Consider the following 15,699-nt stretch of genomic DNA (forward strand, 5'->3'; position numbering starts at 1 on the left):
CATCTGTGTTGCTCTCCTGTCAACGTCTAGCTAACCCTGGCTGCAAAGCATTCCAAGCTCAAACTGTGAAGACTTTTTTGCCTAACCTCCCCAAATTCATATTTTCCATACAGCCAATACTGGAAATGTCTTTGAACTTACGTTTTAAATTGCAACCTATTTGTTTAATTCATCTTGTATTTTGCTAGTGTGATGGACCGGGGATTACTCTATGCTTTCTTGGGATCTATATCCTCCACAGAGAGAATCCTCTGGTCCCAATTTAGGAGCATGCTTCTTCTTTGAGTTAGGCTGCCACTAGGTGAAGACTGATCTAGAGTCACTGACCAGACACAGATGCAGCTTCAACTACCTAGAACTCTCTGGCTTGGGACTTACTGGCACTGTACAGCCAGAGTCTGCAAAACCCAGCTCTAGACACACAGTATATTTAGTCTAAAAACAAACCAGCAGTAACACATGACCTTACGAGGCAGATGAGGAAGAGTTTTTCAAGTAACCCTCCAGAACCTTTTAAACAGGACTGAAGGCACTTCTCAGTATATGGATTTTTAAAAGAAATAAGAGTTCACGCAGAATAAAGGAAAATTGGTGGGGGACAGGGCAGGAATGGGAGTAAAGAAAGGCACACAGGAATTCAAAAGAAAATTACAAAACATTAACCAGTTAACTAAAACTAGTTTTATATGAATCCAGCAGTTAAGTGGGTGTTTGGCTGAGTGTTAATCTCTACAGCGTCTTCTAATCTCTACAGCATCTGGACACCAGCAGCAGCTGGTGACATGATGCCTGGTTACTGGCAACTCATGACTGGACTGGTGACAGAATGGCTGGGGGTCTTGGACCTATTTGATAGTGATTAAAGAGAGTGAAGGCTTTCCAATGCTTCCAAAGATAGATAGCTCTGGGATCCAATGAAAGGAGCCAGCATATCTCTGATGCAACACTGGTCTTGGGCCAATCCAGGGTTGAGATTTCCCCTCCAAACCAGAGGACCTTCCTCCTTAATGGGTCTGAGAGTACATGTCTAAAAGTAGGTCTGGTTTGAGCTGGTTACCTATTGTGAAAAAGGGATTAAGACTATATATATCCTAATGGTTCTGTCCCTTCAATGGCAATGAACAAGGATTGTCCTCCTACAATAAAAAGAAGGAGAAATGTTCCCACTCAGAGCTCTCACAGTGGAGTGGAAGTATCAGGCATTCCTGATTAAGACAGAGATCGGCATTTCATCACAGCTAGTTACACTGTAGTGGTCACCTTAAGTGGGGAAACGCTTGACTAACAAGCAGAAGGTTGCCAGCTCGATGCCCTGCTGGTACTATAGGTACCAGCTGAAAGGCATCATCTCATAGTGCATGGGGGAGGCAATGGTAAACCCCTCCTGTATTCTACCAAAGAAAACCACAGGGCTCTGTAGGCGCCAGGAGTCAAAATCGACTTGACAGCACACTTTACCTTTAGTTACACTGTAACCCATATTCTTAGCATTTTAACAAGGTTGGGGGAGAGGGCAGGGCACTGTAACCATATTCTTACTACTACTACTACTACTATTAATATTTATATACCTATTTTCAAGAAAAAAGTTGCCAAGTGGTTTATATAGAAAAAGAAATAAGATTTTCTTTACTATTTCAACAAGAAAGGAAAGCAGTAACTGTTACTAATGTTTAAAAATCTAATAATTTAAAAATGCGAGAGAACATTACGCTGCATACATGTTAATAGAGTAATTATAGCATATGTGCAATGCTTTCTGAGTTTCATTCTACAGCAATTCCAGTTAAGGCTGTGCCAAGCAATTGGGGAAAATTTACACTAAAGATTAAGCTGGTAGGGTGAAGCTGCCCACCTCAGGTGACAGATTTTGGGGTCTTATTAAAAATTAACAAACTGACAATAATTGATTATATTAACATGGTATCACTGGGCAGCAGGAGCACTTAGAATGTTTGCCTCAAATGTTGAGGCAAAGTCTCAAAATGTCTTGGGCTGTCTCACCCAGACGGTTTTTTTGTTTGGGAAAGTCATAGCTACGAGAAAACCACACTGAGTAAAAATGAACATGAAGCCAGCCTACCACTTTGGAAAAACATCGCTATTCCTAGCATCAGCAAAACATTTGGAATATTCATGGTAAACAAACAAGTCTTGATCCTTAACAATGAGGATTTTGTTCCTAAAAGTTCCAGTTTTCAGCCTTCAGTGTGATTCAGTCTTTACTCCTGTCCCTTAATGTTAGAGGAAGTTTTGTTTAATTAAGTACTAAAGTTTTTTATTCTCAATATTCTTTATTTGTGTTAGCCATAACCATTTCCAAAATACAGCCAAGTGCAAAAATACAGAGTAAAATGACACAGAGAGGTTCATAATGTACAGTACAAAACACAGTGTGTGTGTGTGTGTGTGTGTGTGTGTGTGTGTGTGTGTGTGTGTGTATGAAAAATGTTGCACACATAGAAAAATGCTGCATGCACAGAATACGGAGGGCAGATTTTTGCCAGTTGCTATGTCACCTATGCCTCCAGAAAATAAGGCCATTCACACAAACAGCCCTATCCAGACTTGGACAGCCCTACCTGGGTAGGGCTGGTCATGTGGAGTTCCAGGATCAGTCCCAATCCTGGCACTTTGCACCGAGGTTGTTCGGTTTTTGTACCTGGGCTAAAAGTGAGGCAGAAGGGTGCGAGCACGCCTTTCTACACGACTCCCTGGTCATGTGGATGCTCAGGCTGTCTGCAGCCCAGGTGTCCTCAGAGCCAGGCAGCAAGAGCACCTGGCAGCAGGGAAATTCCCCAATGCACAATGCTCCTGACGCAGTATATTGTGGGATGCTGGAGGACTTCCTCCTCCAGCTCCTGGATCTTTTGCTCACAGAGTAGCGGAGCTTTCAGTCAAAGAGCAATCGTGCGGAGAGGCTAGTAGGAGCCTGCCTCCCTGCCAGCCCTTCCCAGCACGAGGGTAAACGGTTGTGTGATTGACCTTACCATGTCCCTGAGAGTCCCCCTCAGGGACATATTTTTGAGAGGCACAGTGGTCTGCAGAGGGAAGGTGAAGATACTCAAAAATTGCCCCTCCCCTTTTGCAGATGGGGAAATTTTTTTTTCCTGTATGCAGTGTTGATTTGGATGTCAGCCACTGTCTTAGAACTACAATTATTATTACACTAAGTATCACATCCCTTCATTTGTGTAGAATTACCATGAACTAAGAAATAGTGCATAATGCACTGAGTCCTCACAGCCGCAGAACTGAGGATCTTATTCTCACATTACAGTTTGGAACAGGTATGATTGCAATGATTACTCAGATTACAATGAAAGGCAAGATTTACAAGGTTACACTGGAATGCAAGATAAGAACATAAGAAGGGCCCTGCCGGATCAGGCTGAGATTATCAGACTGGACCATCTAGTCCAGTATCCTGTTTCCCACAGTGGCCAACTAGATATCTCTGGGAAGCCCAGAAGTGGAACATGGAGGAAAACAACCCTGTACTGTAATTAGATGAAGGTGCTGAGAGTTCTCTGTTAAATATCTATACCAGGGATCCTCAATGTTGGGTCCCCAGATGTTATGGGCAGAGAACTGGTCTTGTGGTAGCAAGCATGACTTGTCCCCTTAGCTAAGCAGGGTCTGCCCTGGCTGCATATGAATGGGAGACTAGATGTGTGAGCACTGCAAGATATTCCCCTTAGGGGATGAAGCTGCTCTGGGAAGAGCAGATGGTTCCAAGTTCCCTCCCTGGCATCTCCAAGATAGGGCTGAGAGAGATTCCTGCCTGCAACCTTGGAGGTGCTGCTGCCAGTCTGTGTAGGCAATACTGAGCTAGATGGACCTATGGTCTGACTCAGAATCTGGCAGCTTCCTATGTTCCTTCCTATGTTCCTTATTGGGAAGGAAGCCCCAAAGGCGGCTGGGGGTTATGGGAGTAGAAGTCCAATCACATTTGGGGACCCAACACTGAGAATCCCCGATCTAGACTGCTTCCCCCAATTTATAACAGAACTACAGTTCCCAGAGTTACCTCTGGGAATGGGAGTGCCTATTATGCACATTTAAGCCTGTAGCACAGATATGGTCATGACTATACAGGTAAAGTCTGGAAGAGAAGGTGTTAAAGTAATGGGGCATCAACCAATTTTTTTGCGCAGTGGGGAAATGACTTAACTAGCAAATCAGAGATTGCCAGTTCAAATACCCACTGGTATGTTTCCCAGACTATGGGATGGGAAACACCTATATGGGGCAGCAGCGGTGTAAGAAGATGCTGAAATGGGAGATGGCAATGGTAAACCCTTCCTGTGTTCTACCAAAGACAACTACAGGTCTCTGTGTTCACCAGGAGTCAACACCAACTCGACGGCACACTTTACCTTTTAATTAGTACTTGTCAATTGTTTGAATGGCAATGTTGTGAAGTGAAGATGCTAGATTTGTGTATGGGATCTCAGTGTGAGAGGGACTGAGGACAATTGGATCCATGCAGGACACAGACTTAACTGTCCCTATTTACCAAAGACATCCTTAATTTCCTGGTACCTGTCCCTGGAAAACTGCCATCTGTATTTCTGTATTTTGTCTCTATTTTTGCTTTTAAAGTTTATTCTATCTATCATATTTATATACTGCCTGATATATACATCCCTAGGCAGTGTACATAATCCAAATTTCAATATAAAAATAAACACAAACAAAACACTTTCACAGAATAAAAACCATTTAAAAGCAATTCACAAAGTGAAACAATTAAAATAATTTCACAGGATAAAAAACAGTTTAAAATTAATTAAAGATCTGAGAAAATAGGTGTGACTTAAGGATCTTTTTAAAAGCAACCAGAGATGGAGAATTATTTTGACAGGGAGTGCATTCCAAAGCCCTGGGGCAGCCACAGAAAAGGCTGGGCCCCGAGTCGCCTCCAGAGGAGCACATGGCAACTGTAACCAGACCTCCCCAGATGACCTTAATAGGTGGCAATCTCAGGGCTTTATAGGTAATGACCAGCTCTTTGTATTCCGCTCAGAAACATATCAGCAGCCAGCACAATTCTTTCAGAATTGCAGTTCTTTCAGAATCAGTGTTATATGGTCCCTCTCCCAGAGACCAACCTAGCTGCCGCATTCTGCTTTTGAGGAGTGCCTTGTTACAACAGTGCCAGCTGCTGCCCAAAGCCATGCCAAGACACCACCAGACCATGCTCCTGACATGACACACTGGCATCCAGGGGTGTGGACAGCATCAGGGCATATGCCACCCATCTGTTTGCATCTCCTAGCTGGCAATTGTTTGGCTAGCCAGCTGGATTTTTCCTTTCCTTTCTCATTTGGTGTGTGTGAGAGAGAAAGGAAGCCATCCAGCTAGCCAGGAGATTTGCTAGCCAGGAGACGTGGCCTAGCGGGCCACGGCATGTGCCCCCCTGATGCTGGCCTGGCCATACCCCAATACCGACACACTGGCATTCGGGGTGTGTAGACAACATCAGGGCACGTGCCACCCATTTGCTTGCATCTGGATGATTTCCTTTCTCTCTTGCTCAAAGCGAAAGAGAAAGGAAATCATCCCAGTAGCCTCAGGCCTGTGAATTACTTGCAAGTTGGGAGATGCAGGAAGGCAGCAGGGTGTGAGGTTGGCTGGCTCCTTCCCCTGACACTCTTGCAGTCAGGAGGCTGGGCTGGGCTAGGCCAGAAGGTCCTTGGCAGCAAGGAGGAGGAAACAGCAGTGACAAGGCAAGCAAGGTGATGCCTGTGAGCAGTGGAGGGCAGGGCGGGATTCCCACACTTGCCGCTCAAAGGGGCAGGGCCACCCGAGGCTGTTGTCTCACCTTGCCTCATTGATGTGCCGCCCTTGCCTTGTTAGCATTGTGTTAATGTTTGCTGCATGAGTCGCTTTCTTTCAGGGTTCAACTTCGTAGCCAGAGTCAGTGGCTGATACCTTTGGAACTGTTGATAACGCCTTGTAGAACAATCGCGTCTGCCTTGTGTATCTTTAACTAAAAGAACAATCATCCTGTTGGCATTAAACTGAACAGGATGTTGCAAAGTGGGGGGAAATCACAGCTGGCAAACTGGAGCATTTGGCAATGTTTAATAGGTGGGTGCAAGCCTCAGGCAGTAATCCTTGGTATGAGAACTGAGGTGCTACAAACATGTCTCCATTTTCACCTCTGAAATGTTGGAGGGTATAGAAAGCGGGGTGCAGTGGGAGGAGAACTGATGTGGCATGATGAGCTTCAGACGGCAGGTTGTGGATTTTGAATGCTCCCTTACATTTAAACTTATTTGCAAGTAGAAAACTAGAAAACCGGGGGGGGGGGAGGAGGGGAGCTTAATTAATGTAGTGATTAATTTCTATATGGAGGAATGCTGGGGCACAAACCTTCACAGAGGTCATAAGTTCTGATTTAAAAGCAAAGTTTTCCTTCCCCCCTGATTAAATATGTAAGGAATCATTGTGGTTTCCCAGGGCTGAGGGAAAGACACTCTGCACATGCTTCTAAATCACTCGATTATCTCTTTGGATAGGTGAGAGTTCTGGCAATGTCAACAGCGTTTGACACTGAGGCTTGAGTTCTGGTTCAGCCCCTGCTAACTTAGCAAAGAGGCACCTTTTAACGTGGTGATTCTCTTTATTTAGCAGGGGAGAGTAACTGGCCCTATCCACCCCCAGCACAGTACCTCCAGTGACTGTTGCTGGTGTCTGTCTTGTGTTTCTTTTTAGATTGTGAGCCCTTTGGGGACAGGGATCCATCTTATTTATTTATTATTTCTCTGAGTAAACCACCCTGAGCCATTTTTGGAAGGGCGGAATAGAAATCAAATAGATAGATAGATAGATAGATAGATAGATAGATAGATAGATAGATAGAAGAACATGTGGAGAGGGGAAGGGGCTTTTGTGAGTAAAGCAAAAGCAACAGATAGGAATATAGACCAGGGGTGTAGCCACCATTGGGTGACCGGGTTCAAAGAACCCGGGCTGCTTCCCCTCAGGGGCCACACCTTGCTGGCCCAACATGATCCCCGTGTCTCACGTCAGATGCGAGGGGCGTGGTTTAGCACCTGAACGGGGCCGTGCACCCCCGTTTGGTAGTTAGACCACGCCCCATGTCTGACGTCAGGTGCGGGGGGCGTGGCTAACCACCCACGTCTGCCGTCAGACATAGGGGGTGGGCTGTCGCGGCAGCTGGATCCGGGCCACCACTGGCTTCCCTCTGCTAGTGGTATAGACAGAAGGGGGCCACTACTTGTTCTCTGGTGCCCCAGAAGGACTAAATCTGATGAGCTTAAGTTACAGGAAGGTACATTACAGTTGACCATTAGAAGAAACTTCTTGGCAGAAAGAGCTGTTTGACAATGGAACCAATTCCCTAGGGTAGGGGATGTGCTCTATTCTCCCTCACTGGAGATCTTCAAGCAGAGGCTGGACCACCATCTGTTTGGGACGCTCTAGCTCTGGATTTCCTGCACTGAGCTGGGGGGTTGGATCACAAGCCCCTCCAACTGTACGGGCAGCGTCAGATGCCAAGCTGGTTGGCCGGGAGCTGCATGTTCCCAGCAAGCGTGTGCTCCCTGCAGGGTTATCATCTGAAGCCCCCAGCCTCTGGTTCCTGCACTGCATTACTGAGATTTCCCCAACTTTGTCAAGCCAGCTTCAAATCTTGGTTGTGGAAGTTGGGAGAATCTTGGGAGAATCTTGGTAATATGGCACAGGAACCAGCGGTTGGTGGCTTCAGACAACATGCCTGCCAGGAGCAGGCATGTACCAGGAACCTCTGGTTCCCAGCTTACGGACTTGGCAGCCATCACCTGAAACTGCCCTACGATTCTACATGTGGTTAGGCTCTTTTTTCTTTTCTTTTTGTAATGTACTGTAGGACAAGTTGCAAATGGACAGGGCATTTTTAAAAAGGATTTGTACAGCATCCATTTAATCCTCATAGTGTTTGTTTACATCTGATGCGGTACATGAGCCCAGTTGCCAGGTCCAAGCCCAGCCGAGCCATGAACTAGCCCTCGATATAAGAGAGAGTGAGTGTGTATTGTGGCCTGTACTCTGGAGAAGATCTAGTAACAGACTGGAACTGTTTATGGAGAGGACAGCTTAGCTGGCAGTGGCCATTGGCCATGCTGGCTAAATGGGACCTTCATACACAGAGGCTCTGTGCCTCTGCAGCTGGGGACAAACAACGAGGGTTGTTGGCTTCATGTCCTGCTGTTTGTGAGCTTCCCAGAAGCATCTGGCTGGCTGCTGTTGAAAACAGGATGCTGGACTAGATCTTTCTCTCAGGACCATCCAGCAAGGCAGTGCTTATGAAGGCACTTTAAAATTCTGCAAGGCTCCATAAGCCAAAGGGATAAGATGGGACACAATACTACAGGGGAGGCCAACCTGAGGCTCTCCAGCTGTTGTCAGACTACAACTCCCATCATCCCCTATCATGAAGTATTATGACATGGGATGATGGAAGTTGTAGTCCAACAACAACCAGAAAGCCTTGGGTGGCCCCCCACCCCAATACTAAATAAACAAAAATCACACATAACAAACTAAGATTTCAGTCTGTTCTCTCCTGGGTAGGGTCAACGATTGGTTTCATTCCATTTCAGGTTCTTCAGTACTTTTCTAACTCTCCAGTTCAGATGCTGGCTTCAAAAAGTGATTCAGTAACCAATTCAGACCCTTTGAGCCAATTCTGATACATTTCAGGCATAGCAGTATCAGCATCTTTTGCTTGCAATGCAAATCTTAACAAATGAATATGATGCTAGCTATTTTGTTGAAGGGGAAAGACTGTCGCTCAGTGGAAGAGCACACAGGAGGGGTTTCCCATTGTCATCTCCCGCGCAGTATAAGATGATGCCTTTCAGCATCTTCCTATATCACTGCTGCCCAGTATAGGTGTTTGTTATAGTCTGGGAAACATACCAGTGGGGATTTGAACCAGCAACCTCATGCTTGCTAGGCAAGTCATTTCCCACGGCACCATTAGGTGGCTTAATACTGAGGCAGCTGAATCAATTGTCTGACTCTGTATAAGGCAGCTTCCTCTGTAACATCCTATGTAACTTGAGAGAAATACGTATTATTTTTCATTACCGTTTATTTTGAATTGTTACTTTTTTAAAAAACAAAAGAAAGCACATACAAGAAGATTTTTAAAACCCAAGAAAATAAAACATTGGCACAATTGGCCGCTCTGATTATCGAACCACTTATTTTGAACCAGTTAGCACTTTTTGTGGTTAAGACATTCAGTTTCAGTTCAGATTCATGGCAGCCAAGAGATTCTGTTTCAGGTTCAGTTGTGGTTCACAGAGGGGGAAACAATCTCTCTGGACTGTTTTTTGAGTTTGGGTTTGAGTTTGGTTTAACTTCCTGCTTCGGTGGTTGGTCGGGGAGAGTTACTGGACCTACCTGCTAGCTTACCTACAGTAGCTTATCTATGCTTTTATAGCTACGTATTTGAAATGAAATAGCCATGACTATTATGCTTTGCCTGAGAGAACAATTTTGCCAATTGTTTGTGCCAGCTGCTTTTCCTTCACCCACTTCAGTGCCACGTTGGCACTAACAGTCAACCTATTAAATCCTGGAAGGCACTCGGGAGATGACTCATTCCTTGCAGAAACCACAATTTCAGATCACAAGCATGCATGCTAAGGACATGGAGAAAGGGATTAACATAGAACATAGGAAACTGCCACATACCATATACCAAGTGGGACTGTTGGTCCATCTAGCTCAGTATTATCTACACAGACTGGCAGCGGCTACTCCAAGCTTGCAGGCAGGGATCTCTCTCAGCCCTGTCTTGGAGATGCGGCCAGGGAGGGAACTTGGAACCTTCTGCATGCAAGCATACAGGTACTCTTCTCAGAGCAGCCCCATCACTTACAGTGCTCACACAGGTAGTCTCCCATTCAAATGCAAAGCAGGGTGGACCCTGCTTAGCAAAGGAGACAATTCATGCTTGCTACCACAAGACCAGCAGTGATGGAGGTTATGCCCTGGTTTGCATTTGAACCGGAGACTACATGTGAGGACTGTAAGATAGTCCTCTTAGGGGAGGGGGCACTCTGGGAAGAGCATCTGCATGCAGAAGGTTCCAAGTTCCCTCCCTGGCATCTCCACGTAGGGCTGAGAGAGACTCCTGCCTGTAACCTTGGAGAAGCTGCTGCCAGTCTGTGCAGACAATACTGAGCTAGATGGACCAATGGTCTGACTTGTTATATGGCAGCTTCCTATCTTCCTATTCCAGTCTGGTCCTCATCTTTATTTTGCTTGTAGCAGACTGGGCAAGGGTTTCCTGTTCTGAATAGCTTTTAGAGTTCCACCCACACACTAATTTGAGAATTATTATTTTAACAAGGCATTCACTGCTGTAATTCTTTTTATTGGGTTCTGATTCCTCTGCTGCATTCTTAATGGAAACAAATTATAACCGAGGACTTGATGGTGTACCTAATTTTAACACAGCTGTGTAAGTTGTGATTCCTTTCCTAGCAACACTAACTATACATTTTTTATGAGACAGTCTCAACTGAAGCAGAACTGATTTTATGAAAGTAACAGGTGATCTGTGATCAGCACAATGGGAAGGTCTGTGTAGATAGTTTTCTGCTCTGCTGGAGATGGGGGCTTAAGCAATCAGCTGGTGCCTTGATTTGGGGCTGGGTGGGGGCTATGAACTTGGCTTGTGCTATTATTATGGGATCAGCTCTATAGGGAGAAGCTGCTACTTTGGGGATGGACAGCACAAAGAAGAACTGGTTATAGTAGTGCTGCGGCTGGCATGGTCCCATGGGGTTTTTGCAGACCTTTACAGGTGAGTGGGTCCCAGATAGCTTTATGGGAAGAGGCTGCAGCTACATGATAGAGCATCAGTTTTACATGCAGAAGGTCCCAGGTTCAATCCCTGGCGTCTCCGGGCAGGGCTGGGAAAGACTCCTGTCTGGAACCCGGGAGAGCTGCTGCTAATCAGTGTAGACAATACTAAGCTAGACAGACCAATGGTCTGACTCAGTATAAGGCAATTTTCTATGTTCCTGTTTCCTTAATTTGGTGAGGGTGAACTTCCCTGGGGCAATGCAATGGTGACTTATTAAGAGTTACGGTGGAGCTGATGTCTGGGGGAGGAGAGGGTGTAGTTGGCACTAATGTTGGGTAACCCAATGAGAAGTGGTTATGATGAAGGAGGGTATATAGGGTGTGTGTGTGTGTGTGTGTGTGTGTGTGTGTGTGTGTGTCCATTAGTCCATTGCCGTAATGAGAAAAGGGGGGCAAGAAAGAGTTCAATGGGAAGTTACACACATACACATACCCACGGCTTATTTTCTAAACTATAAGGTTCTAGGTAAAAGTGTATCTGCAGTTTAGAAATGGTACCCCCTGGAATATAGAACTCTCTAACCCCCACTACAAAACAGAAAAAAGTAGGAGAGGAGAGCTAGTCTTGTGGTAGCAAGCATGACTTGTCCCCTTAGCTAAGCAGTGTCCGCCCTGGTTGCATATGAATGGGAGACTTGATGTGTGAGCACTAAGATCTTCTCCTCAGGGGATGGAGTTGCTCTGGGAAGAGCATCTAGGTTCCAAGTTCCTTCCCTGGCTTCTCCAAGATAGGGCTGAGAGAGATTCCTGCCTGCAACCTTGGAGAAGCCGCTGCCAGTCTGTGTAGACATTACTGAGCTAGATGGACCAATGGTCTGACTCAGTATATGGCAGCTTCCAATAGTTGAGGAAAGGAACTCTTCCCATATGCAAAGGTACTTCCGCAGTGACCTGGAAACAAGATGTGGTTGATCCCTTGATGGGAGTGTGTTTGAATTACAGAGCGGGGCAGAGAGGGGGCTGGCCTCCCTTATTTTAGGAACATAGGAACATAGGAAGCTGCCATATACTGAGTCAGACCATTGGTCTATCTAGCTCAGTATTGTCTTCACAGACTGGCAGCGGCTTCTCCAAAGTTGCAGGCAGGAATCTCTCTGAGCCCTATCTTGGAGAAGCCAGGGAGGGAACTTGAAACCTTCTGCTCATCCCAGAGTGGCTCCATCCCCTGAGGGGAATATCTTGCAGTGCTCACACATCAAGTCTCCCATTCAGATACAACCAGGGTAGACCCTGCTTAGCTATGGGGACAAGTCATGCTTGCTACCACAAGACCAGCTCTCCTCTCCTTCTTCCCATCCTCTGTGATGACCCCTAAGCTACTATTTGGTGAACACTGGAGGGAGTTAGGTAATGAGACCTATGGGCTTCTTTAAGGCCCTCCTTCACCACCACCCCTCATCCGAGCAGGGAAAGTGACTGATGCCTGATTTTGAGGGGAGAAATGCAGCTTTCAGTTGAGCCAGGCTCTGCTCTGGAGTCTGGACCCGCCTGGTGTCAAGGCCAGAACTCTCCGCCCACGGTCCTGCCACATCAAGTTAGTGCGGCACCTCTCCGAGCACATACAAAGCGCATTCCCTTCTTTACTCCTCGCCTTTACTGCCAAGGCTTTCCTGGCAGACAGGAACGGCCCAGCATCTTCCCTAGGAGAAATTAAACTCCGCTTCCTTTGACGGATGGGATAGCACAAGCAGCGTCATTGATGATGGAGAGGAAGAAGCTGACACGGATCGCCTTCCTTCCCCAATATGCCCCTGACCCACAGGCAGAAATTCAACAGATGAGGACGACGCGGGTCAGTCCCGTCCCCCATCACTGTATTCTCATGCTAAGAGCGGGGGCCACACACACACGGATTCCTGCCTGTCCTGCAGTAGTAGCAGCAGCAGCAGCAGCGTTGGCAGGAATAAAAAGTGGGGAGAAGAGAGGACCCTCGCCTGTCCCGCGGCTCTTCCAGGAAGCGGCCGGTCTGCTGCTGCGAAGCGGCCGATGCCCCAGGCCGGCCTGCTGGAAGGGGAGTGGCTGCAGCCGGGCAAGGCGGGACTGAATCCGGAGAGGCGAGTCCTGCGGGAGCAGCATGGCCGGGCGGGGCTGCGCCTCCGGGCAGGTCGGGAGGCACCTCGGGCCGCCGCAGGAGGGGGGGCAGGGCGCTGGGAGGAGGCGCCGCCAGCAGCAGCAACAGCAGCAGGAGCAGCACGATGCATTCCCGGTCCCTTATTCATCCCTTTGGCCGCCGCCGGCGGCCTGGGCTTCCCCCGCCGCTCCGGGCTTGGCAGATCACCGGGGGCTGCGGCGGGGCGCGGAGGAGGAGGCAGGCGAGCAGCAGCAGCAGCCCCCGTGGCGGGGGCGGCGGCCCACCGCGATGGAGCCCCCCGAGCGGGGCTTCTGGAGGCGGCGCCGGCGCAGCGGCCGCCCCCGCCTTCTCCGCGCGCCCTGGTTCCTCTTCTGGCGGAGCCTGCCCCGGCGGCAGTGTGGTCTGCTGGCGGCCGGGCTGACCTGCTGCACCATCCTGGCCTTGTACGCCGCCAGCAGCCTGCAGGACCTGCCGCTGCTGTGGCGGCACGAGGACGAGGACGAGGTGGCGACGACGACGGTGCTGCTGTGGTGGGAGCCCTTCGGGCGCAGCCGGAGCCTGGGCGACTGCCGCCGGCGCTTCAACATCAGCGCCTGCCTCCTCACCACCGACCGCAGCCGCCACCTGGAGGCGCAAGCCATCCTCTTCCACCACCGCGACCTCATCCAGCGGGGCACCGGCCAGCTGCCCCGGCTCAGGGCCCCCAGCCAGCGCTGGGTCTGGATGAACTTCGAGTCGCCTTCGCACTCGCCGGACCTCCAGGGCCTGGCGGGCATCTTCAACTGGACCATGTCCTACCGGGTGGACTCGGACATCTTCGTGCCCTACGGGTACCTCCAGCCCAGGCAGGCAGCGGCCCCTTTCACGCTGCCCGCCAAGACCAAGCTGGTGGCCTGGGTCATCAGCAACTGGAACGAGGAGCACGTCCGGGTGCGCTACTACCGCCAGCTGAAGAACTATCTCCCCATCGACGTTTATGGGGCGCAGGGCCTGGAACTGAAGGGCGACAGTGTGGTCAAGACCGTCTCGGAATACAAGTTCTACCTGGCCTTCGAAAACTCCCAGCATCCCGACTACATCACCGAGAAGCTCTGGAGGAACGCCTTCAAATCCTGGGCCGTGCCCGTCGTCCTGGGCCCGCCCCGGGCCAACTACGAGCTGTTCATGCCCGCCGATTCCTTCATCCATGTCGAGGACTTCTCCAGCCCCCTGCAGCTGGCCATTTACTTGAAATTCCTGGACAAGAACAAGAGCAGGTACAAGAGGTATTTCGCCTGGAGAAAGCGGTACGACGTGCAGGTGACCGCCTTCTGGGACGAGCATTGCTGCCGGGTTTGCAAAGCAGTCAGGACTGCTGGACAGCAACGCAAGACCGTGCAAAACCTCGCCAACTGGTTTGAGAGCTGACCGGGGGGGGGGAACGGGTCATTTTTCACAGGGCTGGGGCTGGCCTGAGGGGTGGGCAAGTCAGGGAGCCACCCTGGGTGCCTACCGGAGCTTGCTTGGTTGAATCCACTCTCTGCCGTGAGCCAGGGAGTGACTTTCAACTTATAACCAAAGATCTACAGCAGTGTTCTTCATTGTCAGGCTCCGGTGCCAGGGGCGGGCCGCCTGAACCCTAAGTGTGGCTCCTTGACGATCGGTCCTGCATGAGGCTTCGGCCCAAGCTGAATACTCTGCACAGTCCCCCTGGCACCATGTGGAGAGGACCGTGCCCACTATGCAGTGCTGCACTTTTGCCCAGTGCCAGGCGGCTCCTTGAAGGAAAACGGAACCCTCTTGAGCCCCTGCACCATCTTGGAAGGTGAGCACAGAGCTCTGGGAAGCCTAGCCCCTTGCCAGGCCTTTCTCCGAGAGCTCTGGCTAGAGGACTCTGTCCTAGCGCAGCCCTGTGTGGAGAAATGGCTCTCACACTGAAGGTGTTTTGCCCCAGTGGGCCCTGCTTGGAGAAGAGTGAGGGTCACTGTCCTGCAGGTTCTTTGGCCTGCAGAAAGGAACTACCGTCAATTACCATGGGGGGATACCAAAGGCAGTCCTCGCCCAGGGCGCTGTTTTTCCAAGGGCCAGCCCTGCACAAGAGACCTTTTACAAAACGCGGGGGCAGGTGGGGCGGGGTGGTGGTGGGATAAGATGTTTGAAGAGCTGAGGGTGAGGAGTCGTCAGTGCACACCAGGAAGAAAACTCAGGGTTGTTTTTGTTTTTTGTTTTCCTGTCTGAGAGCACATTCACACATTTGGATTGCTGGCCTCAATCACCACATGGTGAGTTACCATGAGTGGCTGATATTTATTGTTCCCCTTCTGGGCTCTTAGGATAGACAGGCAATGGCATATCCACCAGACTTGTAGCATGGAGCGCTTCTGGGACTACATTGCTTCAAAAGGGGGATAACATTTTAATGCTTCCCCGTGTTTAAAAAAAAAATCCCCTGCATTTTGATAACTAGGACAGCAGGGAGAGGGCTAGGTGACAACATTTCTCCTTGATGTGCTAGTTTCTATGCACAGGGATTTTTAGCATGGGGAGCATGTGTGGACAGAGTACCTAGAATGCCCCACCGAGCCCTTGCAATGTGCAGGCAGCCATTTCGGAGAATATGTATGACTGGCCTCATCCACCATGCGATTAGGGGGTGAACACACATGTCCCACTCCCCTTCCCAATATGTTGTTCCCATTTTTTAATAGCATGGGGCATTTTTCCAAATAACCCCCTATACAATTATTAACAATGGG

At 49.0% G+C, this 15,699-nt stretch overlaps 1 protein-coding gene across 1 annotated transcript; it reads left to right on the top strand.

The window, feature by feature from the left end:
• The first annotated feature begins 12,686 nt into the window (after positions 1-12,686).
• FUT4 (fucosyltransferase 4) lies at positions 12,687-15,065 on the top strand. Its single transcript, XM_053312630.1, has one exon. The coding sequence runs from the start codon at positions 12,968-12,970 to the stop codon at positions 14,369-14,371; it is 1,404 nt and encodes a 467-aa protein (XP_053168605.1). The 5' UTR covers positions 12,687-12,967; the 3' UTR covers positions 14,372-15,065.
• Positions 15,066-15,699: the final 634 nt, after the last annotated feature.

This window comes from Hemicordylus capensis, chromosome 3 (assembly GCF_027244095.1).
Source record: "Hemicordylus capensis ecotype Gifberg chromosome 3, rHemCap1.1.pri, whole genome shotgun sequence".
In the NCBI taxonomy this organism is placed as follows: domain Eukaryota; kingdom Metazoa; phylum Chordata; class Lepidosauria; order Squamata; family Cordylidae; genus Hemicordylus; species Hemicordylus capensis.